This window comes from Oryctolagus cuniculus, chromosome 18 (genome assembly GCF_964237555.1).
Source record: "Oryctolagus cuniculus chromosome 18, mOryCun1.1, whole genome shotgun sequence".
Lineage (NCBI taxonomy): Eukaryota > Metazoa > Chordata > Mammalia > Lagomorpha > Leporidae > Oryctolagus > Oryctolagus cuniculus.
Genome location: NC_091449.1, coordinates 236,860 through 263,875, shown reverse-complemented (window position 1 = coordinate 263,875; position 27,016 = coordinate 236,860). Strand labels below are relative to the sequence as shown.

Below are 27,016 nucleotides of genomic sequence, written 5' to 3'. Positions count from 1 at the left end.
GCCCGCACACGTGGTCACACTCAGTCAGACAGACGAGGGTGGAATGACTTGTACCTGTGGGCAAAGTGAGTCACACACGCTGCGAACGCCCCTCACGCCCCTACACCGCGCAGGGTCCCACCTTCCGCGCGTCTTCCAGCCAGAGCCTCTTCCACTCACCATCGCTGCCACCCGAGGACTACAACTCCCGGCGCTCCCCGGGAGGCGCCTGGGGGAGGAGGGCGGCTCGGCGCTGTGCCTTCCGGGAGTTGTAGTCCACGTGGAGCCGCACGCTGGTTTGCGCCATGAGGCGCGGGGCATGCTGGGAATTGTGGTCCTGGGACGGGGCGCGCAGGCGGCCTCGTCACCGCGGACGCCTCCGGAAGTGTCCAGCCGCGGCGCTGATGAGGTAAGCCTTAGGTGGGCTCTCAGCCGGGATCAGGGCTGGAGAGGGTACCGCGGACTGCGAAGCCGAGACGCCTGCAGTTGTCCGACCAAAATGCGCGTGACCCAACGGGGGCCGGAGAGTGCAGACTGACTACACGCTTTGCGTAGACTGACGCACTGTGGTGCAGGACGGCCCCAAGTGTGGGACGGACTGACAGACCTAGTGTGTGAGGGACCGGGGCTGGCAACACTGACGGCCCGCGTGGAGACGGACTAGCAGAGCGAATGTGGAACAGCGCTGGGACGGAGGGTCTGGGCCTGGCCAGCTGTGTGTGACTGATAGGTTGTGCTTCTGTCTGATTGACAGATTGAGAAGCTCAACTTTACCCACGGATTGAGTGTCTGACTAGGCGATGGAGTGTGTGACTGGCAGATGGTTGTTTGTAGGTGGGTGGCGTGACTGCCTGTGATTGATTGATTGATTGATTGATTGATTTTTTTTTTAGATTTATTTAGGGGCCGGCGCTGTGGTGCAGCAGGTTAACGCCCCGGCCTGAAGCACCAGCATCCCTTTCTCTCTAACTCTTTCAAGTAAATTTTAAAAAACAAGATTTATTTATTTACTTGAAAGTCAGAATTACAGAGAGAGGAAAGGCAGAGAGAGAGAGGTCTTCCATCCGATGGTTCACTCCCCAGATGGCCCCAACGGCCAGAGCTGCGCCCATCTGAAGCCAGAGCCAGGAGCTTCTTGCGGGTCTCCCACATGGGTGCAGGGGCCCAAGGACTTGGGCCATCTTTTACTGCTTTCCCAGGCCATAGCAGAGAGCTGGATGGAAGTGGAGCAGCCGGGACTCAAACCAGCACCCATATGGGGTGCCGGCACTGCAGGCAGTGACTTTACCCGCTACCCCCCAGCGCCAGCCCTGCTGGCTGTGATTTCAAGTGTGACTGAGATTCTCTGTGTGACTAGGGGATTATGAATGACTGGTGGAATGATGCTACATGATGGAGTCGCTAAGAGGGCCTGTGTTTATTTGATAAATTGTGGATGACATTGAGATATGTTTTGGTGTATGACAGACTGTGCCTGAGGCAGCCTGTGTGTAACCCTGACGGGCTGGGGTTTTGTCAGGGTGAGCCACAGAGTCAACCAAGCGTGTGACGGAGGGTTTGTGCTTTACCAAGTATGCAGCTGAAACTGCCTGACAGCGTTCACCCCTCTGAGCCTATGCATATGTTCCCAGCTTGGGCTTAAGTGCAGCCAGGGCTCCGCTGAGCCATCAGACCAGACATGTACCACCTTTGCTAGGTGCCAGGCCTGTGATAGATACTTGTCACGAGCCACCTCAGGTAACCTCGTAAAAGCTCTCTAAGGTGGGTAGAAGTGAGGAGTAGGAAGTGAAAGAACCACCCTGCTCGGTTGGTTAGGCAGCTTGGAGGGAGGACCTCCGAGGTCAGCACGTTGGGAGTGGGCCAGGAAGGCAGCAGGAAGGCACCTGCATGTGTCCGAGCGTCACCAGGAATTTCCACAGAACAGGAGTTCCAGGAGCGGAGCGTGGAAGCTGCTGCTGCATTGTCATTGCTGCTACAGCCGCTCCTCCTCCGCTTCCTCCAGACAGTGATTACCTGGACTTGTAGGTGACCATGCTCAGTCTCTCCTCATCCCGCCTTCTCCTCTGCAGTTGTTAGCTAAGCCTGCTATAGGCCAAACACTGGGTACCATAGCTCCAGCATCCAAAGCCTGTTTGGAAACAGAAGGTTACCATACAAACCTAGCAGAAGAGATCCAGGGCACTCTGGGAAGAGAACCTAGCCTGCTACAGGTGTCTAGGTAGCTCCCATAGAAGTGACAGCTAAGGTGAAACCAGGAAAACCAAAAGGAGTTAAGTGCAGAGATTTCAGGGCAAAGGTTGGGGTGCATGAGGAAAACAGCTAAGGCAACACAACAAAAGCCAAATGAACTTTACAGCAGACAAAAGGGGCTAGAACCCCTCTTCACCACAGGTTTGCGTTGTCACTAAAAGGTTTCAGGATTGACGTCTTGTGTTACTAATATTCCCTTCTCTCTGTGCCCAAAACAGTGTCTCTTTCTCAGGCTTCCTGCCTTCCTGTCCAGGGTAAGTTCCCTGAGCAGGAACTCCAAGCAGAATAAATGTCTAGAATGACACAAAGTGAGGGAAAAGAGCAGAAAGCACTTAGGCCTGTGGAAGTCATGGATAAGAAAGAGAAAACTTGGTCCTTGAGTACGGGAAAGTGTGTGGCCAAAGCCAAGCGCTGGGATCTCCTGGGAGAGGTTACATTCCATCGGGGGTTCTTTTCCTGACTATAAAGAGTTCACTGTGAAAAATAGAGCATGAAAAGTGGTATTTTAAAAGACTTTGGTGAGAATGTGGAAAAAGTAGGAACTTCACCAGGACCAGCATTGTGGCATAATGGGTTAAGCCGCCTCCTGCAATGCTGGCGTCCTATATGGGTGCTGGTTCAAGTCCCAGCTGCTCCCCTTCTGATCCAGCTCTCTGCTAATGTGCCTCAGGAAGCAGCAGCAAATGGTCCACATCATTGGGACCCTGAACCCATGTGGGAGACCCAGAAGAAGCTCCTGGATCCTGGTTTTGGCCTGGCCCAGCTCCGACATTTGCAGCCATTTGAGGAGTGAACCAACAAATGGGAAATCTCTATGTATCTCTCTTTCTCTGTAACTCTGCCTTTCAAATAAATAGAACAAATCTTAGTGGCCGGTGCTGTGGCATAGTAGCTTAAGTCTCCACCTGTGACACCAGTATCCCATATGGCCACTGATCCAAGTCCTGTCTGCTCCACTTCCAATCCAGCTCTCTGTTATGGCCTGGGACAGCAGTGGAAGATGGCCCAAGTGCTTGGGCCCCTGTACCCACAAAAGAGACCCAGAGGGGGCTCCTGGCTCCTGACTCCTAGCTTTGGACTGGCCCAGCTCCAACTGTTGTGGCCATTTGAGGAGTGAACCAACAAATGGAAGATTTCTCTCCATCTCTCTCTCTCTCTCTCTCTCCTCTCTCTGCCTTTCAAATAAATAAATCTTTTTAAAATAAATAAATAAATAAAAGTAAAATCTCCTGCCCTTGCCCTTAAGGCACTGACACTCTATGGGTGAGTAGTAATAAACAAGTAATCATGTAAGTGTATCACACAAGTGGTGAAGAATAATGTTAAAAAAAAAAAACTAAGGGAGACAATATACAGCGTATATATATACATATATATACATACATATATACAATATACAGCAGTGACAAAATACACATTAGTTTTTAAAACAGCTTTATTCAGAATTGATTCACATACCATGAAATAATTTTTAAGAGTACAGTTCAGTGGTTTTTAGCACATTTTTTAAAGATTTATTTATTTGAAAGAGTCACACAGAGAGAGGAGAGGTGGGGGGGGGAGGTCTTCCATCCAATGGTTCACTCCCCAATTGTCTGTAATGGCTGGAGCTGCGCCGATCTGAAGCCAGGAGCCAGGAACTTCTTCCGGGTCTCCCACGTAGGTGCAGGGGCCCAAGGACTTGGGCCATCCTCCACTGCTTTCCCAGGCCATAGCAGAGAGCTGGACTGGAAGTGGAGCTGCTGGGTCTTGAATCGGCCCCTTTATGGGATGCTGGCACTTCAGGCCAGGGTGTAAACCCGATGTGCCACAGATCCAGCCCTGCACATTGTTTTTTTTTGTTTGTTTGTTTTTTTTTTTTTTTTTTTTGACAGGCAGAGTGGACAGTGAGAGAGAGAGAGAGACAGAGAGAAAGGTCTTCCTTTTGCCGTTGGTTCACCCTCCAATGGCCGCCGCGGCCAGCGCGCTGCGGCCGGCGCACCGCGCTGATCCGATGGCAGGAGCCAGGAGCCAGGTGCTTTTCCTGGTCTCCCATGGGGTGCAGGGCCCAAGCACCTGGGCCATCCTCCACTGCACTCCCTGGCCACAGCAGAGGGCTGGCCTGGAAGAGGGGCAACCGGGACAGAATCCGGCGCCCCGACCGGGACTAGAACCCGGTGTGCCGGCGCCCTGCACATTGTTTTTTAAAAAAATGTATTTTATTTGGCCGGCGCAGCAGCTCACTAGGCTAATCCTCCGCCTTGCGGCGCTGGCACACCAGGTTCTAGTCCCGATCGGGGCGCCAAATTCTGTCCCGGTTGCCCCTCTTCCATGCCAGCTCTCTGCTGTGGCCAGGGAGTGCAGTGGAGGATGGCCCAAGTGCTTGGGCCCTGCACCCCATGGGAGACCAGGAGAAGTACCTGGCTCCTGCCATCGGATCAGTGCGGTGTGCCGGCCGCAGCGCACCAGCCGCGGCAGCCATTGGAGGGTGAACCAACGGCAAAAGGAAGACCTTTCTCTCTGTCTCTCTCCCTCACTGTCTACTCTGCCTGTCAAAAAATTTTTTAAAAAATGTATTTTATTTGAAAGGCAGAGTGACAGAGGGGAGAGACAGAGAGAGGGCTTCCATGCACTGGTTCAGTTCGCAGATGGCTGCAATGGCAGGAGCCAGGGACTCCATGCAGATTTCCCACGTGGCAGGGGCGCAGGTGCATCTGCCGCTCTCCTGGCAGGGAGCAGAGCATCTGGGACTTGGACTGGCACTCTGATACGGAACGCCAGCATCACAGGCAGCAGCTTAACCCTCTGCACCAGAAGGCTGGCTCGGCTTTTAGTATTTTCACAGAGTTGTACAGCCATCGCCTCTATCTAATCCCAGAACATTTTCATCATCCCAAAATGAAATCCATCCTCACAGTGGATGGAAGACTCTCTCTCTCTCTCTCTCTCTCTCTCTCTCTCTCTCTCGGCCTCTCTGTAACTCTGCCTTTCAAATAAAATAAAATAAATAAATGTTTAAAAGAAAGAAGAAGCCACTCCCCACTCCCCTCCACTCAGAGCTCCCGGGAGTCATTAATCTGCTTTTTATTTCTGAAGTTGCCAGTTCTGGACATGTCCTATCAATATGTGGTCTTTTCCATCTGGCTTCTTTTGCTCAGTATAATGTTTTCAAGGTTCATCCAGATTGTATCATGAATTGATTCATTAGGATGAATAATGTATATGGTTTATATATGATACAATATATATAATATACAGAATTTTGTCTATCAGTTGATGGCTGTTTGGATTGCTTCTATTTTTTGGCTGTTATGACTAATACTTCTGCGAACATTTGTGTACAAGGTCTTTCTTTTTAAGTTTTTAAATTAATTTGAAAGGCAGAGTTACAGAGAGATATACATAGAGAGAGATCTTCTATCCACTGGTTCAGTCCCCAGATGGCTCAGATGGTTGCAATGGCTGGAGCTAGACTGATCTGAAGCCAGGAACCAGGAGCTTCTTCCAGGTCTCCCACATGGGTGCAGGGACCCAAGCGCTTGGGCCATCCTCTGCTGCTTTCCCAGGTCATAGCAGAGAGCTGGGTCAGATCAGCCAGCACTTAACCAGCACCAATATGGCATGCTGATGCTGCAGGTGGTGCCCTAACCCCTGTGCCACAGCACCAGCCCTGTGTACAAGTTCTTGTGAGAACATATATTTTCTTTTTTATTTTTAAAGATTTATTTATTTGAAAGAGTTACATGGAAAGAGAAAGAGAGGCAGAGAGAGAGGTCTTCCATCTGCTGGTTCACTCCCCAATTGACCACAACAGCTGGAGCTGTGCCAATCCGAAGCCAGGAGCTTCTTCCGGGTCTCCCACACGAGCGCAGGGGCCCAGGGACTTGAGCCATCTTCTACTGCTTTCCCAGGCCATAGCAGAGAGCTGGATCAGAAGTGGAGCAGCCGAGACTGGAACTGGTGCCCATATGGGATGCTGGCACTGCAGGCGGCAGCTTTACCCGCTACGCCACAGTGCTGGCCCCAAGAACATATATTTTCATTTCCCTTGAATATGTACCTAGAAGGGGAATTTGTGAGTTATGTGGTAACTGTATACTTAGCCCTTCAAGGATCTATTAGAACGTTTCCACACTGGCTGTACTATCTTACATTCTTACCAGCATTATATGAGGGTTCCAATTTCTCTACATTTCTGCCAACACTGTTATCTGTCTTTCTTATTATACCTATCCCAGAAGGTATAAAGTGGTGTCTCCTTGTGATTTTGATTTAGAATTCCCTGGAAGCTAATTATGTTGAGCATCTTTTCATGTGTTTATTGGTCATTTCTATATCTTTTTAGAAAAAATATCTGGTCAAATCTCTAGCTTATTTAAATTTGGATTATTCATCATTTTTATGGAGTTGTTTTAAATAGAGGTCCTTTTCAAATATATGATTTGTAAATATTTTTCCTACTCTCCCATTTCCCTTTCTTTTTTTATATAAAGATTATTTATTTGAATGGCAGAAAGAGAGAGAGAGAGAGAGAGAGAATCTTCCATCACTGATTCACTCCCCAAATGGCCACAACAGCCAGGGCACAGCTCCGGCTGTCATGGTCGTCTGGGGAGTGAACCAGCCAATAGAAAACCTTTCTCTCTCTCTCTCTCTGCCTCTGCCTCCCTGTAACTCTGCCTTTCAAATAAATGAATACATCTTTTTAAAGAATAAAATGAATAGAATATATCAAATATGATATGCAGCTAAAACTGAATCTGGAGGAAATTTGTAGCCTAAAATACATGCATTAGAAAAGAGGAAAGGCTGATATTACATAAATCACAATCTCAGACACTACAAAATAATGAAGGTAAGTGAGAGGATGACCATGTGGCTGCCTGGGATAGTATATGAGACAGGGAGAGAGACTTGGCTTTGTCAGTAGGGACGTAACTGAAGCAGAATGGACGTGGATTTGCCTGGGTTTGCAGCTCAGCCCCCGCCAGTCTTCCAGCAGAGACTCTGGGCAAATCCTTGGCTTCTCTGTGTTTTCATATCCATAACAGGAAGAAACCTCCTACCTACCGAGTTGGTTGCAAGCTTGTATACAACAAGTAAGGTTTATTTAGAATAGCGCTGAGCACGGACCTGAGCGTGGCCGTCTGTGCCTCTGTGGGAGTGCGTCCCATCTCACAGGCCCCAGGCACACGTCTGCTCCTCTCTGCAGGCATAGGCAGGGCCCTGGGTTCGTGTGATGATGAAGCTCTGACATTCCTGCAGACCCTGCTCCAAGGTTCCAGCCTTTCTGTTTCTGAGTGCCGCTGCCAGATGGCTGTCCCCAAGAGTTCCCTGAGCCCAGTGCCCTGGGAACAGAACAGCTTCTTTCAAGTGAAGGTGGAAGAAGAAGAAGCCAGCCTCTCTCCAGGCCAGCAATCCGGCCTTGACCACACTGCCCACCCTGAGGCTGCACGTCTGCGCTTCCGGCACTTCCGCTACGAGGAGGCATCCAGCCCACAGGAGGCCCTGGCCCGGCTCCGAGAGCTGTGTCGCCAGTGGCTGCAGCCGGAGACGCACTCCAAGGAGCAGATGCTGGAGCTGCTGGTGCTGGAGCAGTTCCTGGGCACGCTGCCCCCCGAGATCCAGGCCTGGGTGGGGGCCCAGTGCCCCACGAGTGGAGAGGAAGCTGCTGTGCTGGTGGAGGATCTGACTCAAGTGCTGGAGAAGAGAGGTAAGGAGGGGTCCACAGCACCCTAGGAGAAGATCCTTTCTGCACTCCAGAAACTTCCTAGCTCCTGCTCTTCCCAGAAAGCACAGGTCTAGATCTCACCATCCCATCCCCTCTGCCTGAACAACCACCAGCCAACTGCCATCTTGCACAAGTCACTCACCCTCTCTGAGCTCATCACAGGACCTTGCACCAGGTACTCAACATGTAGCCAGGCCTCGGTTTCCCCATCTGCAGTGGGCTTACTGCAACGCCTTTAGAAGCTGAAATGAGGCCATGGACGTCTAGCATGTAACAAGAGCCTGATAATGGCCAGCAGTCTGGACGCGAGCAGCACAGTGCCTCTGTCTTGCAGACTGGAAAACTGAGACCCAGATGAGGGCAGGATTCCTGAAGGATTCAGAGCTGGGATTCGGTCCTGGTCTGTGCACCACTGAGCCACACTGCCCTCCAGCCTCCTCCCTAGAATCTATGCTGTGAGCATTGCCAGGTCCCCCTTGCTACCTTCACTGACCTTCATCAAGGCTGCTCCTTTGGCCTCCTGGAGCTCAAGCCAGGAGGACACATCACCCACTCACCCCCAGCAGCAGCTGTCTACCTAGCAAACATTTCACAATCGGAGACATGAACTGATTCCCTTGTTCAGCCAGTATTCACTGAGCTCCCACAGATCCATCCAGGCCCAGGGGCAAGGTTCTGAATGTGGAGGACACAGTGCCGACCTCACAGAGTGTGGGGCCTGCCCGGGGTAGCACCTAAACAGATGCTTAAAAAGATGAACTCCTCACCCCTGGTGTCTTTCAGGGGGAGAGGGGGAGGGAAAAGGAGAATGGAAGAGGAAACAGGTGTCTTCCACCCTCCAGTTCACTCCCCAAATGCCCACAACAGCCCAGGCTGGACCAGCCTGAAACCAGTAACCAGGAACTCCACCTGGGTCTCCCACAGGGCAGGCAGGGACACAAGTACTTGATCAATTACCTGCTGCCTCCCAGGAAGCTAGACCAGAAACAGAGGCAGGACGCAAACTAGGCACCCCAATATGGGATGCAGGTACATCAAGCAGCATCCTAACCATTGTACCAAATGCTTGACATCCCCCCACACCCTTTTGACACTTGAGCCAAAATTGGGAACCGCAGAGGGTGGAGAATTTGGTGGGGGTTGGAAGAATCAGAACCCGTGGTGTGGTTTTGGATGGTGTGAGAAATCAGCCCTGTACCCTTTTGTTATCCAGGGCACCAAAGGAGAATTTCCCTCTGGAAATGGGGCCCAGCGTAAGGGGAGGACCGCATCTCCAGTTTTGAGCATAGCTGGGGCCCAGGCAAAGCAGGGACGACTGTGCTAGGAATGGTGACATTGTGGTTCTGGTTGTTTCAGGCTGGCAGCCCGGAGTGGAGCCTACGGAGGCAAGCTGCAAGCAGGGAGGTGTGGAGGAGTCAGAACCATCAGAAGGGGCCGCTGAAACCCTCATGGGAGGTTTTTCCTTGGGACCTACCTTTGTTGATGCCTGTGAGCCTGAGGGCAGCTCAGAGAGGCAGGTAGGGCTCTTCAAGGAGATCTGGACAAAGGCTGTCACTCAAGAAGTAGGTTTTGGGAGAACTTCATGGCCCTGCCAGGATGCCCCTGCAGATCAGCCTGTCTATGAATCTGGTGCCTCGGGAACTGGTTCCGACATGTGGTCCACTTTCACCTGCCAAGAGAAAGCTGATTCCGAGCAGAGGTCCAGTCCGGCGAGTGGTTGTGGGACAGAGCCTCCCTGCCCACACTCAGGGAAGAAATCCTTCCCGTGTGGCAGGTGCAGGAAAACCTTCCAGAGCGCCTCAGCCCTCGAGGCTCACGAGAAGAGCCATTCTCGCAAGACTCCCTACGCCTGCAGGGAGTGTGGCAAGGCCTTTGGCCGGAGCACTCACTTAGCCCAGCACCAGGTTGTCCACACGGGGGCGAAGCCCCACCAGTGTAAGGAGTGTGGCAAGGCCTTCAGTCGGATCACCCACCTGACCCAGCACCAGAGGATCCACACTGGAGAGAAACCGTACAGATGTGGAGAATGTGGCAAAACCTTCAGCCGCAGTACCCATCTCACCCAGCACCAGCGGGTGCACACGGGGGAGAGGCCCTATGAGTGTGATGAGTGTGGAAAGGCCTTCAGCCAGAACACCCACCTGACCCAGCACCAGCGCATCCACACCGGGGAGAAACCCTACAAGTGTGACACGTGTGGGAGAGCCTTCAGCGACTGCTCAGCTCTCATTCGACACCTGAGAATACACTCTGGGGAGAAGCCGTATCAGTGCAAGGTGTGTCCCAAGGCCTTTGCGCAGAGCTCCTCCCTCATCGAGCACCAGAGGATCCACACGGGAGAGAAGCCGTATCAGTGCAGGGACTGTGGGAAGGCCTTCAGCCGCAGCTCAGCCCTCATGGTGCACCTGAAGATCCACATCACAGTGCTGCAGGGACTGGCGGACACCCTCCGGGAGTAGCACAGCACCCACTTAGGCTCAGCCTCCGAGAGATACTGAGTTCTGAAAGAGCCAAGAACGGGTGGACAGCTGAGGAGCCCCCCAGACGGTAAGTGGCCGAGGACAGACTGCACTGAGGATCCAGACAGAGGCCACGGACAGACACAGCAGCTGGAGGAGCCTCCAGGAGGATCCTTGCACGTCTCAGAGAGAACAGCCGAGCTGCAGATTCGGATTGGTTCTCAGGACCAGGGCAGGTGAGAGGAGATGTCTGTCAGAACTCAGTTACCCAAGAGGCCTGGGACAGGGAGGCACCAGCTTCCTGTTCTTAGGGCTGCTCTTCTTGCCTGTTCCTCTGCCACCCAGCCCAGAAGGGACATCTGGCATGCCTGCCTCTGTGCCTTTGAACCTCTTTCCACTTCACCCTCCTGGGTGCTGACTGGTTGAGGCTGCCTCCCCAGGCCCTCTGGCCCTCTCCTGTGCTCCCTGTCTCACTTGGTGGTGCTACCTGACACTTGCCTAACATGTTTCTCCCTCCCCTCCTGTTCCACATCCCACCAGTCACCAGCCCTGACAGTGTTACCGTGTCTCTGCCACAGTTACCTTACATGAGCCCTTGTTGCCTCTCGCCTGCACAGCAGCGAGGGTCTCCTTCCTGATGCCATCCTGCCTTCATTCTCTCCCTGTTTCAATTCCAAAGGAGCTCTCCGTTACCCCGGATTGTGTCACTCCGTGTTGGGAAAGCTCTTCAGTGTGTCCCCTCCACAGCTCAACTTCCTGAATTGGTTCGCAAAGCAACTTCTCCAGTTACCCTCAAATGTGTATCTGAACATGGTGATTTTCCTGTGTGTGCAGTGACGTGATAATGGCTTCCAAGTACTGCCCTGTGCTGTTCATGATCACCCATAACAGGACCAATTCTACCACAGCCCTGCCTTCTGTACACCAGCCACATGAAACTCTGTGATCCCTGAAAAAGCCATACTTTTCCCCACCTAAGTGCCTTTGTACTCGTGCCTGGGACCTTTCTCTATTCCCACAAAAATATTCTAAATGTCCTGCCCCGAACAGTCTTGCCCATCTCCTTGAGTGGACTTTAACCTGCCCTGTTCCCAGAGCGCCTCATACTTTGCTCCCTTACACTTCCTACCATGTTGTTTTAAACGTGTCATCCATGCAGAGATGGATGCTGTGAGCTCCCAAGAGCAGTGGCTGTCTTGCTCTGTGTCAGCCAGCAATAGGCTATGACCAATATCTCGAAAAGATGTGACTGGTGCCTTCCCTGTAATAGTCACTGTGCTGTATCCCACAGTCTTTGTATGTTTACGTGGCTGTTTTCACACCAGCTGTGGGTCCTGCAGGGCAAGGACAGTGTTTCTTGAGGCCCTAGTGCCAAGACAAGCCTGGCATGCATGCAGTGGCTTCAATTAAATAGTACCGTATTGAGTGTTCCCTTCCTCAGATCCCAGAGCCCCCGGTACCACAGAGTCAGTGGTTGCCTGCGTTCTGTCAGTCACTCTCTTGCCACCTCTCAGAATCATGAATGCCTGGTCAGCTTGCAGGGTCTGTCTATAACTGGGCTGCAGCCCCTTGCTCTGATGATTTGTCGTGTAGGAACCATCGTCCCTTCCATGTTGTGTGCTGGTCACCATCACCATCTCTCCCTGGTCATCTCCCTGTGCTTTGGACTCACTGCCTCTGTGTCACAAGTAAGCAGAGTCACAAAGACCGAGGGGAGAGCTTTGGAACAGGATGGGGAGACCCAGGGATACAGAGACATCATGTCAGTTTATCAGTCAGGGTCTGAGACACAGGCAGAGGCTGAGAAGCCAAGAAAAAGGGGGCAGACTTAGGAGAAAACTCAGAAATGAGATGCATGTTTCCAGTGACGTGATCATACAGGCTTGTGTCAGGCTAAGGGCACAGAGAAGGTATGGGCTTAAAGTCAGGCTTCAGAGCCCTACTCCTGGGGACTGATCTGAGGACCTCTCATAAGTGACTTCCCTGGTCGTCTCCACCTCTCTCTGTAGCATCCCCCCCCAACTTGGCCTCCCTCACTGAGGAGCTGAATCCCCAGCTCCCCGATGCGCCAAATATCCCCACCACCCATTCCGTCCTGATATATGTGTCTGCAGGAGGGGAGGAGCTCAGAGGGGAAAAAGAATCTTTACTGGGGGCCTACGTGTGCTGGTGAGTCTGCTATATGTTACAAACATCACCTCGTTTAATCCTCACACAACACTTGGGAGACCCAGATGGAGCTCCTGGCTCCTGGCTTCAGCCTAGCCCAGCCCTGGCTTTGTGGGCATTTGGAGAGTGAAGATCTCACTATGTGTCTCCCTCTCTGTCACTCTGCCTTTCAAATAAATAAATAAATCTTAAAAAGAAAAAAAGAACGGGCTTGTATTAATTCACATTAAAGGAAATTGTAAGTTAAGAAGGTCGAATATTGACAGTTTCCATCTAGTTCAACGTAATTAAATTGTCAATATTTGAACTTTTTTACCCACAAAGAAGTAATTTCCTATTACACTAACATGTCTGTTTTAACTTAAATATTAAGCTGTCACTAACAATTTCCCCAAAGATCAGTGATATATTTCTACCTAAAGAAACCAGAAAAGAAGAGCATAATAAGTTGAAACTAAATAGAAGAAAGATAATAATAATAAATGCAGATAATAGGAAAAAAATGAACAAAGCCAAAGTTAGTTAATTCTTTGAAAAGATTTTAAGAGTTGATAAATCCCCTACTGGACAGAGGGGAGGGGGAGAGGGCGCCGGGAGAGAGCATGCCATGCGTGAAAGCTGTGGCATCCTTTCAGACCATGTTCAGGAATATAAAGGCTATGTATTATGGTGTACATACTTAAGAACATGGCAATTTCTTGAAAAACACAACTTACAAAGCACTAATACTAATGTGCACTGCTGTGTGCCAGGACCTAAAGGGGCAAGTCCAAGGCAGGGACTGGGCAGCCGTCCATGAGGCTGTCAGGTGGACACAGGGGTCTCACAGCTGAGCAACACAGGGGTCTCACAGCTGAGCAACACAGGGAAGAGGGGTGAGGCATCCAGTCACGTCCACAGCTCTGATGCCGAAGTGCCCTGTGGGCGCTCAGACTGGGGGGACAGGACCACAGAGGCAGCCTCCTGAACTCGCACAGCAGACGGCGGTGAGACCCAGGCAGAGCTGGGTGTGTTTGGAGCCTTGAGCCACCTGCCCGCACCTGCTGCGGGCCTGGCAGAGGAGTAAGAGGGCAGCTCGATGAGAAACAGCAGAAGGGTGTCTTAAGGACTCTCAGGAGCCAGTCCTTGACCCCTCTGTCCTCAGTTCCGGCTCAGACCCCATTCACTTTGAGCACACAGGATCCCAGCCCACTTCCCCTCAGCCCCGCTGGACTCAAAGACACGCGTTAAAGTCTCTGCTTTATTTATTAACTCCCAGGAGTCAGGAGGGCAGCCTTCCGGCCCCCAGGGAGAGCCCAGCCTGCGGCGGCAGCAGGAAGAATGGAACCAGGCCAGTGTTCCCAGCGCTTTCCAAGTCCACAGCCGGATCAACGTCCTAGACAAATTGGACGAAAGAGAAATGACAGGGGAAGGGGAGCCTGTGCGACCTCCCAGGGGTCCCTCGGGAAGGAAGCTGCCAGCAGGTCCCCACCGCCACCTCCACCCCACTGCAGGTCCTCCGGTGACCAAGCCACACGGTCGCCTGCTGCAGTTCCCCCGCGCGCACCGGGCTAAGCACAGGGACCCAGGTGCGGCGACAGAAGCAAAGGCCAGAGGGGTAACGTCACCGGCCACCAGGAGCTCCACCGGGTCGCTGAGCTCCGACACGAAGCCGCCGGGCCCCCACACGCGGTAGCGGCAGCTGTAGTTGCCGGCGTGTCGCGGCCCCACGTAGGGAAGCTCGAGGTCCGCGGAGGGGCCATGGGCGCCGACACTCGTCGCAGCCTCCTCCTCGCCGGTGCGCAGCAGCTCGAAGGCGACGCCGGGCACGGAGCTCTCGCAGCGCAGGACAGCGTCGCGGCCCGGGGTCACCGCCCCACTCCACAGGGGCCGGAGCTGCGGCCTGGGCAGGGGTCCTGGGCAGAGCAGGCGGTGAGAAAGGCGATGCCCCAGGCTACTGCCTGCGTCGCGGAACCAGTGCTGGGCCTTCCTCCCGTCGCGGGACACGCGTCTCCTGGGGGACCCCTGCTGTCTCCTCCTGCGACCTCGCCCGAAGGCCCTGCACTGCGTCTCCGCGTCTCCCCCAGGACTCGGGAGCCCCAGGCCCAGACCTGCCCGGAGGCTTCTGGGGGTCCCCAGATGGGCACTCGGGGCCTCGGGCCTCGAGGGTGGAAGGAAGAACGGATCGGGGGACAGACACTGTGTTCCCGGCAGGGAAATCGGGGTGCACGTGGCCAACAGACCTCTCGTCCCAGGTTTGAGGCGTCCCCGGGAACCTCAGCCACTGCGCAGGAGACGGCGATGGGCGCAGCACCCAGGCCCGTGGCGCCGCCCTGTGGCCCCAAAGGAGAGGAGGGCGCACCCCTTCTCGCACAAGGAGGCTCCCAGGCGCGCTCACCGTCCACGCGCAGCTCCAGGGGCTCGCTGGCTACAGAGCCCGCGAAGGGCGGCGCCGGGTCCACGTAGACGCAGCTGTAGTTGGCCGAGTCCACCACGGAGACTGCGCGCAGCTCGAAGCTGGCCTCGGCGCCCGGCGGGCTCAGAAGACCGCGCACCTCGAGCCCGGCCGTGTCCTCGCGCACCAGAGCGAAGCGCAGCCCGGCCCGGGGCCCCCGGCACCGCAGCCTCACACGCGCGCCGGGCTCCGGGCGCAGACTCGGGGGCTCGGCCGAGAGCTCAGGCGCGGGCAGCGTCCCTGCGGAGCAGGATGCGGGCTGACCCAGGCTCGGAGGGTGGCGGAGTCCGTCCCCTGCCGCCTGGCCCACCCAGCCTTGGGACCCCGGCATCCCAGATCGGGGTGCCTGGGTTCCAATCCCGTCCCCGCTCCTGATTCCGACTGCCGGCTCATGCGCAGTGACAGACAACCAGTGATGGCTCCAGTCCTTGGATCCTTGACCCCAAGTGGGAGACCTGGATGAGTTCCTCGCTTCCAGATACGGCTTGGTTTTGTCCCGGCCGGTCTTTGTGGGCATTTGGAGAGTGGAACACCATGGGAGCGCTCTCTCTCTCTCTCTCTCTCTCTCTCAAATAAATCAAATAACCCCTCCAGCCACTCTACCTTCCAGTCCTGTGTCTTTCTTGACAACCTCACACATATACACACACACCCACACTGTTCCTTATTAATCTTAAAACAGGGAGGGGGACGCGTGCTGCACGAGGGTCCCACCAGCCAGTGCCGGCTGGGCACCGCCACCGCCAGGACCCCTGTGAACCCCGGGGAGGCGGGACTCGCAGTCCAGTGCCCAGGCTGTAGCAGCCCTGCCCTGGTGCTGCAGGGTTCTGCGTGCCAGCCCTGCTGTCCCAGCCTGGCCGCCCTCTTCAGCAGGAAGGTCTCAGCGGCCACCCGGACTGGACAGGCCAGAGGGAATCCTGGCAGGATGGCACCACTTGGCCCATGCCAGACCAGCGCTTTGGCCCAACAGTTCTTTGTGGGGAGTCAAGATGAGTGGACCCATTGTCCCATTCGCAGATGGGGAAAATGAGGCCAGGACTGAACCCTGGCCCAGAGCCCTGCGCTACCAACAGGCTTCCCTCCGGGCCTTCCAGCACCTGCACCCACGTTCCCGCCGCAGACCACAGGCTCACCGTCACTCAACACCAGCTCCAGCGGCGCGCTCTCCCGGGACCAGGCGCTGTGCTCCTGACGCAGCCGGTAGCTGCAGGTGTAGGGACCGCTGTCCCCCAGCGCCACCTCGTTCAGGTGAAAGAAGGCGCGGTCAGGACTGGTGCTGCTCATGGGCACAAGCAGATCCTTCTTGCCCTGCTGCAGACGGAATTCCACGCCACTCAGCGGCGCCACGCATTCCAGGGTCATAGAGGCACCCGGCTTCAGGATCCTGGGTAACCTGTCCCGGGCATCCAGCCTGGGTGGCGGTGGCACAGCTGCAAGGTGGAGAGTCGTTGGGCCCAGGAGCCGGGTTGCCTGCTGTAAACCTTCCCTGGGAGAGCTCCCCATGGCTAAGGTCTGCCCAGCACCCAGGCACCTGCCTTCCCTGGGCAACCCCGTGCACACCCTTCCTTCTTTTGGGCATCCTCTGTCCAGGCTCCTTTGCACCCACTGGGCCCAGGGGTCTGTGTAGCCCGTTTGCCTGACGTGCTGGCAAGGGTATACAGCAGTGGGGTCAAGGTGAACAGGCTCCGCCCTCCAGGAGCCTCTCCTCCTGGGCCCTCTAAGTTGGCCCCACACTCACCCAGCTCTTTGATGGTCACAGTGGCGCTGGGCCCTGAGGGGTCACCTGCTGTCTGTGTCCTGTAGCTGCAGCTATAGTTGCCTGCCTGGTGGACAGGGAAGGTGGCCTGCCCGTCTGGCCCAGCCTCCGCCACTTCCAGAAACGTGCTGTCGCCTTCCCGCTTCAGCGAGAAGGTCACGCCTTGCCGCGCCCCCTGGCACAGCAGCGTGATGTTCAGGCCTGGAGTGATCCAGGACACGGGCTCCACTGAGAGCAGAGGCGGAGGCAAGGATCCTGCCAGAGAGGGGGGTTCGTGAGTGATTCTGCTGGACTCGGAAGACACAGGCGGCCCAGCTGAGCCCGGAGCCCACACACACTCGTGAAAATGTGAGGAAGAGGAGGCAGCAGCAGGCAAGGGGGAAGAGGAGGGGCTGCAGTGTGCGCCAGGCTCTGCCCAAACACCTCCCGGGGCTCAGCACTCAGCCCATACCATGCTCTGGGGTCAGGGCAGACGTCATTCCCACCTGACAGATGAGGAAGCCGGGGGCCAAGGAGAAGAGAGGTCCCCGTCACCTCTCCCCCACCCCCTTGGCCTCTCGTTAGCGCCCCAGCTTACCATCCTCCGTCACCTCCAGGAGGTTGCTCAGCTGCGTCCATCCACTGCCGAAGCCTGAGCGACAGCGGTAGAGACCGTGGGTGTCGCCTGTCTCTCCCGCCAGCAGGAACCTGTGCTCCATGGCAGGTGTATCGAGATGCACATGATCCCGGACCACTCCATCCTTGAACAGCTCAAAATCCTGGGTCGGCACTTGGGCCTGGCACGTCAGCGTTGTGGAGTCTGCCAGCAGTCTAGGTCGGGGATCGAAAACTGCCAGGGAGCCTGGGTCAGGGCAGTGCTGCAGGGACAGTGGCTTGCCCATCCCAGTGCCCACCATCCCTGGGCTCCGGCCCCATACTCACACGTGGCTGCTCGGGTCTCTGGACCCCAGATGAGACCTGTGGAGACAGGGCTTGTGAAGCCCCCATTGCTGTCCCTTCCACCCCGGGGACCCCAGGCCCCAGATGCCTCACCCCAGAGCAGCAGGAAGGCCACCCTCGCAGGCATAGTTGTCACCTCTCACGCCAGCTGCCCAAGACTGTCGGGGAGAGTGACTGGGGTGGCAGGGAATCCACAGGCACTGACCTCTCCTTGTTTGTCCTTCCCAGAATGCAGGGGCGGGGACTGCATGGGACGAGGACAAAGGGCAAGGCCTTTGGGCCACCTCAGGTTAGCAGGAAGGACGATCAATAACAGGAGCTAACCAGTCAGCTAAAGCCATCATAACCCACAAACTGCTACTACAATCATCTCAGCCGCTAGTGAGCGCTGGGATCCTGTTCTGGGAGGGAGCGCTGCCAGCTCCCCTCCCCCTGCGGCTGCTGAGCCCAGCTGGCAGCACCAGGGCCCCCTCAAGCCCAGCGCGGCCCTTCTCCCCAGCACAGCACACTCGCCCGCGGCACCAAAGGTGGGGTCCCTGTGCTCCGTTCTCCATACTTGTCGTCACACGGCTGTCAGACTCACGCTTCCCGGGAGCTGTGGTCCCTTCTCCGGCGCTGGTTAATGTTGCGCTGTGTGACCTTCCGTGGGTCTGGAGTTGGATTTGCACCCGGCACCGTCACCTCAGACCTGGGTTTCCCACCCCTGCCCGTGGCATAGCTCTGCTTCCCCGGGTCCAGTCACTCGCCTGGCTGCAGCTTGCGTCTCGGGGGGCCGGGCCTCCCACTCTCCCCATGGCCTCTCCCCGAGACGGAATGGGAGGGGTGAGACCTAGGTGCCTTCATGCTCAGCCTCTGCAGAGTCCTGTCACCCCCACCGCAGAGGTCTGTTTCCAGCCTGGGTGCCCCAGCCCCTCTCCACGGAAGACCCACAGAAACCTCCCGTGTCTCACCTCCCATAGGCAATGCCTTCCTCCTCACACACTCATTCCACAAGCATTCGTTGAGCATCTCCTGTGCGCCAGGCCCCACCGTCCCAGTCTGGTATGGCCGGGAAGACGGAAGAGGCAGAGTGTAGGTGCTAGAACAACATCAACCCCAGGGGCACACTGGAGACTGGGGCACAAGGGCCACATGCACCAGAAACAGGGAGGGTTCCGCGGGGAGCGGAGGTCTGAAGAGGCCAGGAGGCTGGGCCCCACAGCTCCCGGGGCAGAAGGAACAGCTAGCAGGCAGGATGGCCGTGCTGAGGCCTGACTGGCAGCAGAGGCGGTGAGGGGCGGGGCACTTGTGGAGCACCAGGACGTGACAGAGACCACCACACCGGGTCTGGTGGGCTTCTGCTGAGTGCGTGGGGAGACTGCTGGGTCTGGTTTCCCTTCCATGTTTGCTAGGAACCTGCCATGTTCTCACACCAGAGCCAGCACCTGGAAGGGGGCTGCATGTCGCAGGAGGGACAGGGAGAACACGTGTTTTTTGTGGGAGACCACAGGGTGCCAAGGCTAAAGGTGCGCCCAGACAAGGGTGGTGGCCTAGCCAGAGCAGAGCTCACAGCATGGAACAGTGGCTGAGCCTCAGACCCTCTGTGGTAGGGCTGGCCAGGCAGGTTGCAGCATGGTCAAAGCAGGGGCCCGCAGAGGTAGAGCTGGCTCACCCAGCGTGGGGAGCGTGGTAATGTCTTTTGGCACCACCAGCACTGGCCTGCCCACACTCTCCTGCCTGACCCCAAGTTCTCAGCCAACTGCCACCTCGCTTGGGTTCCCACAGACCTGGGCATGGCCGTGACTTCCCCTGAGTGCCAGCATCCGACTTTCTGCAACACCCTTGTGCTCTCTGAACCTTGCAAAACCACGTTTCTAACCTCCATTCTCTGAAGTATCCACAGCAGTTTACTTGTTAAAGGTTTACTTATTTATCTGAAAAACAGAGAGCGAGCGAGCGAGAGGTCTTCCATCCGCTAGTTCACTGCCTAAATGACCGCGACAGCAGAAGCTGGGCCAAGCCGAAGCCAGGAACCTGGAATTCTATCCTGGTTTCCCACAAGAGTGGCAGGGGCCCAAGAACTGAGACCTTGGGCTGGCGCCACGGCTCACTAGGCTAATCCTCCGCCTGCAGCGCCGGCACTCCAGGTTCTAGTCCTGGTCAGGGTGCCGGTCCTGTCTTGGTTGCTCCTCTTCCAGTCCAGCTCTCTGCTGTGGCCCGGGAAGGCAGTGGAGGACGGCCCAGGTCCTTGGGCCCCTGAACCCACGTGGGAGACCTGGAAGAGTCTCCTGCTCCTGGCTTCAGATCAGTGCGGTGTGCCGGCTGTGGCGGCCATTGGAGGGTGAACCAACGGCAAAGGAAGACCTTTCTCTCTGTCTCTCTCTCTCACTGTCCACTCTGCCTGTCAAAAAAAAAAAAAAATCTGGAAGAAAGTTGTTTAAAAATAAATAAACTCAATAATGCCAAATTGCCAAAACTCTCCTGGTACAGTGGAGAAGGGCATCCAAAGGCTTTGGGGTAGAGAAAATGCCTGAGTGGATTCATGCTGTGTGATATCGTGTGAGGACACCTTGCTCTGAAGGCGCCGTGAAGGGGCAGGTGCTCGTGCTAAAAGCTGGGATGCCCACGTCCCACACAGAGTGCGTGGGCTCCACCCCCAGCCCCGGCTCTCACTCCAGCAGACCCTCGGAGACAGCAGTGGTGGCAGAGTCGGCTTCCTGCCACCCACGTGGAGACCTGGATTGGCCCTGGGCATTCAGTGAGTGAACCAGCTGATGGGAGTGTTCTGTGTTCTCCACGTGTCTCCCAAATAGATAAAAATAAAGGCAGCCGGGCACCTGCGTGCCTGACAGTCACTGTAGTCGGCGGCTATCTGTAAGCTGGAGTGCCCCAGATGCTGCTGTCAGAGTGGCCACGCGCCAGTGGCGTGTGCTGGTGCTGCAGCGGCTTGGAGTGCTTGCCAATGTGCTGACCACATGTACTGCATGTGTGTGTGGCAGTGCTGCCACGGGCTGGCTACACGCGGGAAGGCAGCGGATCGTCAGGCGTCTGGGGCTCTGGCTGAAGGCTTGCTGCGGTCTGGGCAGGTGTGGAGCCACACACTCGTGTGTGCGTGCCCTATTCCAGGAAACGGGAGCTACAGTGAAGGCCTTGCCGCACAGCCTCCCACCAGGGTGCAGAGGAGGGCTCCTGGTGCCTGCGGGCACTGGTGCTGGCACGGCCTAGGGCTGCTGCAGTGTCTCCTGGTGGTGGGTGAGCTGGAAGTGCGTGTGGAAGGCCTCGCCACACTCCTAGCACGCCTGTGGCTTCTCACCTGTCTGGCTGCTCCAGGCACAGGCCTTGCCTGCGGAGTGTGGCCTGGGGGCAGGTGTTTAGTGCAGCAGTTAAGACGCTGCTTGGGACTGAACTGCTGGAGGGCCTGAGCCCGAGTCCTGGCTCTGCTTCTGGTTCCAACGTCCTGCTACAACACACCCTGGGAGGCAGCCAGTGAAGGCTCCAGTGCTGGGTCCCTGCTACCCACATGGGAGACCCAGACCGAGTTCCTGAACCCCAGCTTCAACCTGGCACTGCCCGAGCTGCTGTGGGCACTTGGGGGAGTGAACAAGCAGATAGGAGATAGGTTGCCGTTGATTTCTCAACAATGTTGCAGTGGATTCGTTTCTGAGAGGAGCAGCATGGTGGGGGCAAGAGGCGCGGAGTCACCACACAGACCCCGGGAGTCGGGTGAAAGCAGGCTTGAGGTGAGCAGCTGGAAGACTCGTTTATTACAGCTGGAACTACATCTTATATAGCCAAGACCAGCCAATCTGGTCAAGGGGCGGTCTATGCCCCAACCAATCACAGCCTGCCAGGCAGTTTCCAAAGCCATCCTGAGTAACTAATGCTCGCTTGCCAATGGCCACCTTGGCATGGCCCTCTCATTCCACCACAGAGATACATCTGTGTCTGTCCCTACGTCTCTTTCTGCCCTTCATATAAGTACAAATCAGTAAGAATTTCCTAATGTTTAAATAATAAAAAGCTTTGAGAGAGTAAGAGGGCTGGGGGAGGCAATGAGAGCAATGCTGTGGCCATCTGAAAGACGCTGCTCACACACCCTTACACCTGAGCCAGCAGGAGTGTGCCAAGAGACGGAGGACCGGTGCCAGGAAGGTGGGAAGGCTCAAAGGCTACCCACCTCACCCGCACCTCCGCCTCAGAGCCTTGGTCTCATCCCCTTGCTTAAACCTTCGGGGCACCAAGAGCCAGGGAGGTGGGGACTCCTGTTTGTGAGAGGAGTTAGAAAAGGATGGACGTGGCTTCCTATGGAAACAGGAGCTGTGACCTACCCACACCCCAGGGGGTCGGAGGTGACCACCTCACCCAAACCCCAGCTGAGTCTACCTCACTCACAGCAACCTCGCCCAGCTCCGCCCACACGATGGGGACGTCCCAGCCAGGGCTGGAGGGATCTCAGGGGCCCCGGTCTGGTCAGATCTGGCTGGTCCAGGATTGCAGGGGTGGTGCAGCCCAGGCCCCCGCAGCTTAGGGTGGAAGCTCCTCCGTGGCCCTGAGGCCTCACCTATGCCTCAAGCTGTTCCTTCCCTTGCTGGTACCTCCACAGTGGGCAGAGCTCACACCCACTTGCCCCGACCCCCTGATCACCTCTGTGCAGCCGCCAGCCCAGCCACAGCTCTTACACTGCACGTGTTCTGGATTTCTGCAACCCATCCACTGCAGAGTTACGCAGATGCCCACAGTGAGCGGAGCCCCCAGGAACACCCAGCATGCCTGACCACGAGCAGGGTGGTCCCAGGGTTGGCCGCCAGAGCAGGGGCCGGCTCGTGGACGGGTGCCACTCCTGCAAGCAGGGCCTGAAAGGGCCCCGGGGGGGCTTCCTGCTCCTGTCCTCGTCCATCTTAGGATGGACTCCGCGCGAGGTCTGGGGGTTAGGACCCACGAGCAGAAAGGCACGCAGGGCAGGAAACAGGTGCATGCAGTGGCTTGATCCGCCCTTCTCAGGGCCCCCTGGTTCTTGGGGCATGGCGCTGGAAACAAACACAGCTGTGAACCCGAAGGGATCTGTCTGATGGTGCAGCTGAAGCCAGCAGCGCCAAGCTCACTTTCTCGTCGCTCCCACAACAGTCTTACCAGCCACCGTGCCAGCTCACCTGGAGGCTCTGAGCCAGCACTTGGGTGGAAGAACGCCGAGCAACCAGCCCAGCTGCTGCTCCCCTGCACTCTGGCCTGGCCAGCTCCTGCTGCAGCTCCGCAGAACCACCTGGCTGCTGCCCTGCACGTAAGCCTAGACCAACACAGGCAGCGTGCCCAGGGACTGCCCCCGCACCAGCAGCTCCCACAATGCTCCTGGAGCAGGCCTCAGGCCACAGTCACCGGCGACGCAGCTCTCAAAGCCAGGCCAGGGCCTCTCAGGGACCTGCACCTCCTCACACCAGAATCCCTACAAGCGCTGGCCAGGAGTCTCAGAGACCACTCACCCACTTTTTGCACCACAGAAATCTGGGGGGTCTGGGGGAACCAGGGCTGATGCTTTGTGGCATTGTGGCATAGAGGGTTAACCCACTGCCTACAGTGCCTGCATCCCATATAGGTGCCAGTTCAAGTCCCGGCTGCTCTGCTTCCCATCCAGCTCCCTGCTAATGTGCCTGGGAAAAGCAGTGCAAGATGGCCCAAGTGTTTGGACCCCTGCCACCCATGTGGGACACCTAGAGGAAGCTCTGGTCACTTCCCCCAGTCATCTGGGGAGTGAACCAGTGGTTGGAAGATTCTCTCTCTCTTTCTCTTTCTCTTTCTCTCTCTCTTTCCCTTTCTCTCAGTAACTCAGACTTTCACATAAATAAACCTTAAATATATATATATATATATATATAAAAACCAACTTGGATTTCCTATTTTTAGATGGTTGATTTTTGCTATACGAATCGTATCTCAAGAAAAGATGAGGAATGCACCCATGGCACAAGTGTTCCTGTCTGCAGCAACCCAATATGTGTGGCCAAGGGTGGCCTGGTTGAACCCACCCACAGCCCCAGCCACCGGGACAGCACTGCGTGCGACACAGGCATGTTCTCTAAAGCAATGCTTCTGACATGAGACACACAAGGTCTTCAAAACTGCTAGGCAACAGCGGGCAGTTAGCCTGGAGGTTGGGGTGCCCATGTCCTCCACGGCAGTGTCTAGGTTCAGTTACTCAGCTCTGGCTCCAGACCCTGGAGGGCAGAGGGGATGGCTCAAGGGACTGCATTACTGCGATCCACATGGGAGACCTGGTCTGAGTTCCTAACTTCTGGCTCTACTCCAGTCACGGAGGGCATTTTGGGGCTGAGTACATGGGGGCTCTCTCTTTGTCTGCCTCTATCTCTGACTCCCGAGGAGCTAATCTTTATTTTTTCCTGGCCAACTGGAGAGAACTGGAAATATGAACTTCATGTGAAATGCATCAACTTTTAACAAGAGCAAAGGCTTTTTTTTTTTTTTTTTTTTTCCGAGGCAGAAGTAGAAAGAGAATGAGACAGAGAGAGAGATCGTAGTCCATCTACTGGTTCACTCCCGCAAATGGTCAGAACGGCCTGGGCTGGGCCAAGCTGAAATCAGGAGCCAGGAGCTTCTTCCAGGTCTCCCAAGTGGGTGCAGGGGCCCAAGCACTCAGGCCATTTTCTACTGCTTTCCCAGGTGCATTAGCAGGGAGCTGGGTTGGAGGTGAAGCAAGCGGGGCTGAAACTGGCACCCCTGTGGGATGCTGGCGCTGCTTTAACGATGCTGGCGCTGCTTTAACCCGCAGAGCCACAGTGCCCGCCCCTGAAGTAATCTTTAAAAACAAGTAGAAGGAATTACAGGCAGCATGCCCAGGGAATAGGACACTTCTCTATGGCAGGACACAGGGCCAGGGCCTCACTCCCTGGAAGGAATTACAGGCAGCATGCGTGCCCAGGGTACAGCACGCTTCTCTATGGCAGGACACAGGAATTACAGGCAGCATGCGTGCCCAGGGTACAGCACGCTTCTCTATGGCAGGACACAGGAATTACAGGCAGCATGCGTGCCCAGGGTACAGCACGCTTCTCTATGGCAGGACACAGGAATTACAGGCAGCATGCGTGCCCAGGGTACAGCACACTTCTCTATGGCAGGACACAGACCCAGGGACTCACTCCCTGGAAGGAATCACAGGCAGCATGCGTGCCCAGGGTACAGCACGCTTCTCTATGGCAGGACACAGGAATTACAGGCAGCATGCGTGCCCAGGGTACAGCACACTTCTCTATGGCAGGACACAGGAATTACAGGCAGCATGCGTGCCCAGGGTACAGCACACTTCTCTATGGCAGGACACAGGAATTACAGGCAGCATGCGTGCCCAGGGTACAGCACACTTCTCTATGGCAGGACACAGGGCCAGGGCCTCACTCCCTGGAAGGAATTACAGGCAGCATGCGTGCCCAGGGTACAGCACACTTCTCTATGGCAGGACACAGGAATTACAGGCAGCATGCGTGCCCAGGGTACAGCACGCTTCTCTATGGCAGGACACAGGAATTACAGGCAGCATGCGTGCCCAGGGTACAGCACACTTCTCTATGGCAGGACACAGGGCCAGGGCCTCACTCCCTGGAAGGAATTACAGGCAGCATGCGTGCCCAGGGTACAGCACGCTTCTCTATGGCAGGACACAGGAATTACAGGCAGCATGCGTGCCCAGGGTACAGCACGCTTCTCTATGGCAGGACACAGGAATTACAGGCAGCATGCGTGCCCAGGGTACAGCACGCTTCTCTATGGCAGGACACAGGAATTACAGGCAGCATGCGTGCCCAGGGTACAGCACGCTTCTCTATGGCAGGACACAGGAATTACAGGCAGCATGCGTGCCCAGGGTACAGCACACTTCTCTATGGCAGGACACAGACCCAGGGACTCACTCCCTGGAAGGAATCACAGGCAGCATGCGTGCCCAGGGTACAGCACGCTTCTCTATGGCAGGACACAGGAATTACAGGCAGCATGCGTGCCCAGGGTACAGCACGCTTCTCTATGGCAGGACACAGGAATTACAGGCAGCATGCGTGCCCAGGGTACAGCACGCTTCTCTATGGCAGGACACAGGGCCAGGGACTCACTCCCTGGAAGGAATTACAGGCAGCATGCGTGCCCAGGGTACAGCACGCTTCTCTATGGCAGGACACAGGAATTACAGGCAGCATGCGTGCCCAGGGTACAGCACGCTTCTCTATGGCAGGACACAGGAATTACAGGCAGCATGCCCAGGGTACAGCACACTTCTCTATGGCAGGACACAGACCCAGGGACTCACTCCCTGGAAGGAATCACAGGCAGCATGCGTGCCCAGGGTACAGCACGCTTCTCTATGGCAGGACACAGGAATTACAGGCAGCATGCGTGCCCAGGGTACAGCACACTTCTCTATGGCAGGACACAGGGCCAGGGCCTCACTCCCTGGTCTGTCTGACCGTGGAGCTCTGAGCACGCCCAGGCTGTCCAGGCTTGGTGTCCTGACCCTGCAACCCAGCTGTCCCAGGCCGTTCTGACAGCCACGAAGATGCCGTGCCCGTCGTCCACGCCAACCTTTCTACCTGCCCCCAGGACGGCTGCTGTCAAGGATGCGGAGCAGCCGCTTTAGGACACCTGGAGGCCAGGCTGTCAACGCACCCAGGGCTGAACCCTGCAGAACCGCAGGGCAAGGGCACACACGCCAACAAGGAGACGAGTTGAGTGAAGCGCACGAAACAGGGGCGGCGCTACCCCGCGGCCGGGGACGCAGGGGCGGACAATGATGCCGGAAGAACAGCGGGAGACGGCAACGGGGAAAAGGAACCGCAAGCGCAAAAGCCAAAGGCAGCAGAAAAGCCAGCGTCGACCACGGCGAGGAGGGGTCCCGCGCCCGGCGCCTCCCCTCGCGGGCCTTAACCTCCGCACCCAGGCCCGGGGGCACGCGGGAGGCCCAACTACAACAGGCAGATCTGCCCGGAACTGAAGGCCCCGCACGAGGTGGCACACCCGGAGCCAGCAGCATGCGGACCGGAAGCAGCGCAGAGAGGACGCGGAGCGGTGGCCGCCCCGCAGCCCGAGGTCGCGTATCCGCGCAGAATGCCATCTACTCGATGCAGCCTGCGCGGATTCCCTAGTCCCCGCCCGACATGCAGCACGGAGTCTTCCTCACCCTCCTCCAAGCCTCCTCCGCAAGACCGGGCGGGGTTCCGCGCAAGGGCTGCTGGGAAACGTAGTCTGGCCGCGTCGGGGGACGGGGACGGACTCCTGGCTGTCATGGTAACAAGCCAGCGTCTTCGCCGGGGTGGGCGTGCGGTCCCAGCCGTCCGGCCTTG

General features: G+C 56.3%; 2 protein-coding genes across 4 annotated transcripts; one reads left to right on the top strand and one right to left on the bottom strand.

Moving 5' to 3' along the window:
* Positions 1–265: 265 nt before the first annotated feature.
* On the top strand, positions 266–12,770 carry ZSCAN22 (zinc finger and SCAN domain containing 22). 2 transcript variants are annotated; one of them, XM_070063336.1, is made up of 3 exons: positions 266–388; positions 7,474–7,921; positions 9,296–12,770. In XM_070063336.1, the coding sequence occupies exons 1-3, from the start codon at positions 299–301 to the stop codon at positions 10,396–10,398; spliced, it is 1,641 nt and encodes a 546-aa protein (XP_069919437.1). In that variant the 5' UTR covers positions 266–298; the 3' UTR covers positions 10,399–12,770. The 2 variants fall into 2 exon arrangements, with proteins under 2 accessions (XP_069919437.1, XP_069919438.1); XM_070063337.1 differs by having other exon boundaries at positions 313–388; positions 7,421–7,921.
* Positions 12,771–13,793: 1,023 nt separating this feature from the next.
* Positions 13,794–26,984, bottom strand: A1BG (alpha-1-B glycoprotein). 2 transcript variants are annotated; one of them, XM_008249014.4, is made up of 9 exons: positions 26,854–26,984; positions 17,790–17,940; positions 17,679–17,714; positions 17,335–17,586; positions 16,740–17,012; positions 16,135–16,431; positions 14,945–15,241; positions 14,175–14,462; positions 13,794–13,942 (listed from the first exon to the last, which is right to left on the bottom strand). In XM_008249014.4, exons 2-9 carry the CDS (start codon positions 17,821–17,823, stop codon positions 13,935–13,937), a joined length of 1,485 nt encoding a protein of 494 aa, XP_008247236.3. In that variant the 5' UTR covers positions 17,824–17,940; positions 26,854–26,984; the 3' UTR covers positions 13,794–13,934. The 2 variants fall into 2 exon arrangements, with proteins under 2 accessions (XP_008247236.3, XP_069919469.1); XM_070063368.1 differs by lacking the exon at positions 26,854–26,984 and adding an exon at positions 18,647–18,729.
* Between the last annotated feature and the right edge of the window lie 32 nt (positions 26,985–27,016).

Excerpts from the sequence above, each read along its gene's own strand:
- ZSCAN22 (XM_070063336.1), top strand. The coding sequence starts at position 299 with ATGCTGGGAATTGTGGTCCTGGGACGGGGCGCGCAGGCGGCCTCGTCA. Across the intron at positions 389-7,473 it reads CCAGCCGCGGCGCTGATGAG|ACCCTGCTCCAAGGTTCCAG; the intron begins GTAAGCCTTAGG and ends ACATTCCTGCAG. Across the intron at positions 7,922-9,295 it reads TCAAGTGCTGGAGAAGAGAG|GCTGGCAGCCCGGAGTGGAG; the intron begins GTAAGGAGGGGT and ends TGGTTGTTTCAG.
- A1BG (XM_008249014.4), bottom strand. The coding sequence starts at position 17,823 with ATGCCTGCGAGGGTGGCCTTCCTGCTGCTCTGGG. Across the intron at positions 16,432-16,739 it reads TGTGACCATCAAAGAGCTGG|CTGTGCCACCGCCACCCAGG; the intron begins GTGAGTGTGGGG and ends TCCACCTTGCAG. Across the intron at positions 14,463-14,944 it reads CCTGGAGCTGCGCGTGGACG|GACCCCTGCCCAGGCCGCAG; the intron begins GTGAGCGCGCCT and ends TGCTCTGCCCAG.